This window comes from Palaemon carinicauda, chromosome 22 (genome assembly GCF_036898095.1).
Source record: "Palaemon carinicauda isolate YSFRI2023 chromosome 22, ASM3689809v2, whole genome shotgun sequence".
Taxonomy (NCBI): Eukaryota; Metazoa; Arthropoda; class Malacostraca; order Decapoda; family Palaemonidae; genus Palaemon; species Palaemon carinicauda.
In genome coordinates this window covers 107,909,736-107,911,524 of record NC_090746.1, presented here as the reverse complement: position 1 = coordinate 107,911,524, position 1,789 = coordinate 107,909,736, and the positions used below count along the sequence as shown (strand labels likewise).

General features: G+C 38.8%; 1 protein-coding gene across 1 annotated transcript; it reads left to right on the top strand.

Moving 5' to 3' along the window:
* Positions 1–338: 338 nt before the first annotated feature.
* LOC137616021 (KRAB-A domain-containing protein 2-like) lies at positions 339–941 on the top strand. The gene has a single exon (XM_068345699.1). The coding sequence runs from the start codon at positions 339–341 to the stop codon at positions 939–941; it is 603 nt and encodes a 200-aa protein (XP_068201800.1).
* Positions 942–1,789: the final 848 nt, after the last annotated feature.

Below are 1,789 nucleotides of genomic sequence, written 5' to 3'. Positions count from 1 at the left end.
CCGGTCATTTTGGAAAATGACCAAAATATCTGTCAGTATGCAAAATGCCCAAATAATTGTAGTCATTTTGGAAAATTACCGGAAGTTTAGTCATTTTGCAAAATGACTATTAGTATCGTTGGTCATTTTGTAAAGTTACCCCAATAGCTGCTGGTCATTATGCAAAAAAAAAAAAAAATAATAAAATAGTAACTTAAAATTGATTAGGAAAAGTCTAAGTGTCAGTTAGTTCCTACGGAGGTTCGGCCGAGGACGGAAATATTCGTGCTCCTGTCATCACTTATTTGTTGCAAGTATATTATACACTGAAAAGCCTCACAGTGGATCACTTGACCAAGATGATATGCCTTCGAGCCCTTCAGACTAAGACTTCCGAGGAGGTAGCTTTTCACCTGGTTGACATTTTCTGTGACAAAGGAGCCCCTCATATTCTTCACTCTGACAATGGGAGAGAATTTTCAAATAAGGTAATCAAAGAAGTTCTGGCTATGTGGCCAGAATGTAAGCTAGTTCATGGGAAACCAAGATATTCTCAATCACAGGGTTCCGTGGAACGAGCAAACAGAGATGTTAAAGCAATACTCGCTTGCTGGATGAAAGATAACAACACTACACAATGGTCAAATGGACTGCGCTTTGTTCAGTGGCAGAAAAACACGCGCTTCCATTCTGGAATTGGCAGGACACCTTATGAAGCCATGTACGGAGAAAAGGCTCATCTTGGTATTTCTGCTGTCAACATACCAGAAGAAATAATGGAAGGCATGGAGACAGAGGAGCAGCTTGCAGAAGCACTTTGTTCAGTTAATGAAGAGGATCAAAATGTAGAACAGGGGAGAAGTGCTGAAAGTTGTGCCATAAATTGCAACTCGTGTGGTCAAAACATTCCATGTCATCCTTCTGGTCAATGTTGTTCAACTGTAAATGACAATGTTGATTAGCCTGTGCAATAAAAATCGTAGCATTCAGGCTGAACGAAGGGAATCGAAATACAACAAGAGACGCAAGCTTAAAAAAAAATGAAGGATAAATCAGTACAGCGTTTCAAGCCAGCCCTTACAGGGGACACTGTCATGATTCCGATTCCACTTGTTGACCGTGGACGAACGGAGTTTGCGAATGCAAAGGCAATTATAACTGAGACAATGGATGGCGGAACTTACAGACTAGGGACAAAATATGGTTTACCTAAACTGGTGTACAGTCGGAATCAGTTCACTTTATGTGCTGAAAAATTTATGTCACTCGAAGAGGTAATAAAGGATCGCGAAGTGAAGTCTGCGAGAGGTAGCTATTGCAGATTCGATGGGACATGGCCAGGGGATGAGTAAGTGTAGCTGCACCCAGTCATGTCGGACCAGACGCTGTCAGTGCTTCAAAAACGGAGTATTGTGCAACAGCAGATGCAAATGCAGCAACTCTTTTTCAAACAAGTCAGATAATGCTAATTTTGATAATTGTTGAAATAATTTTCAAGTTTAGTTATAGTTCTTTCAGTATTCAAATATACTTGTAAAGTGTAATGTAAGTTTTTAATGTTGAATAAATAAAACACACACCTTTATTGATACTTGGACTTTTCCTAATCAATTTTAAGTTAATATTTGTTTATTTTTGCATAATGACCAGCAGCTATTAGGGTAATTTTACAAAATGACCAACGATACTAATGGTCATTTTGCAAAATGACCAAACTTCAGGTCATTTTCCAAAATGACCACAATTATTTGGGCATTTTGCATACTGACAGATATTTTGGTCATTTTCCAAAATGACCGGGCAGTTTGCA

What these genes read in the sequence shown, in the direction of transcription:
- LOC137616021 (XM_068345699.1), top strand. Translation starts at nt 339, where the DNA reads ATGATATGCCTTCGAGCCCTTCAGACTAAGACTTCCGAGGAGGTAGCT.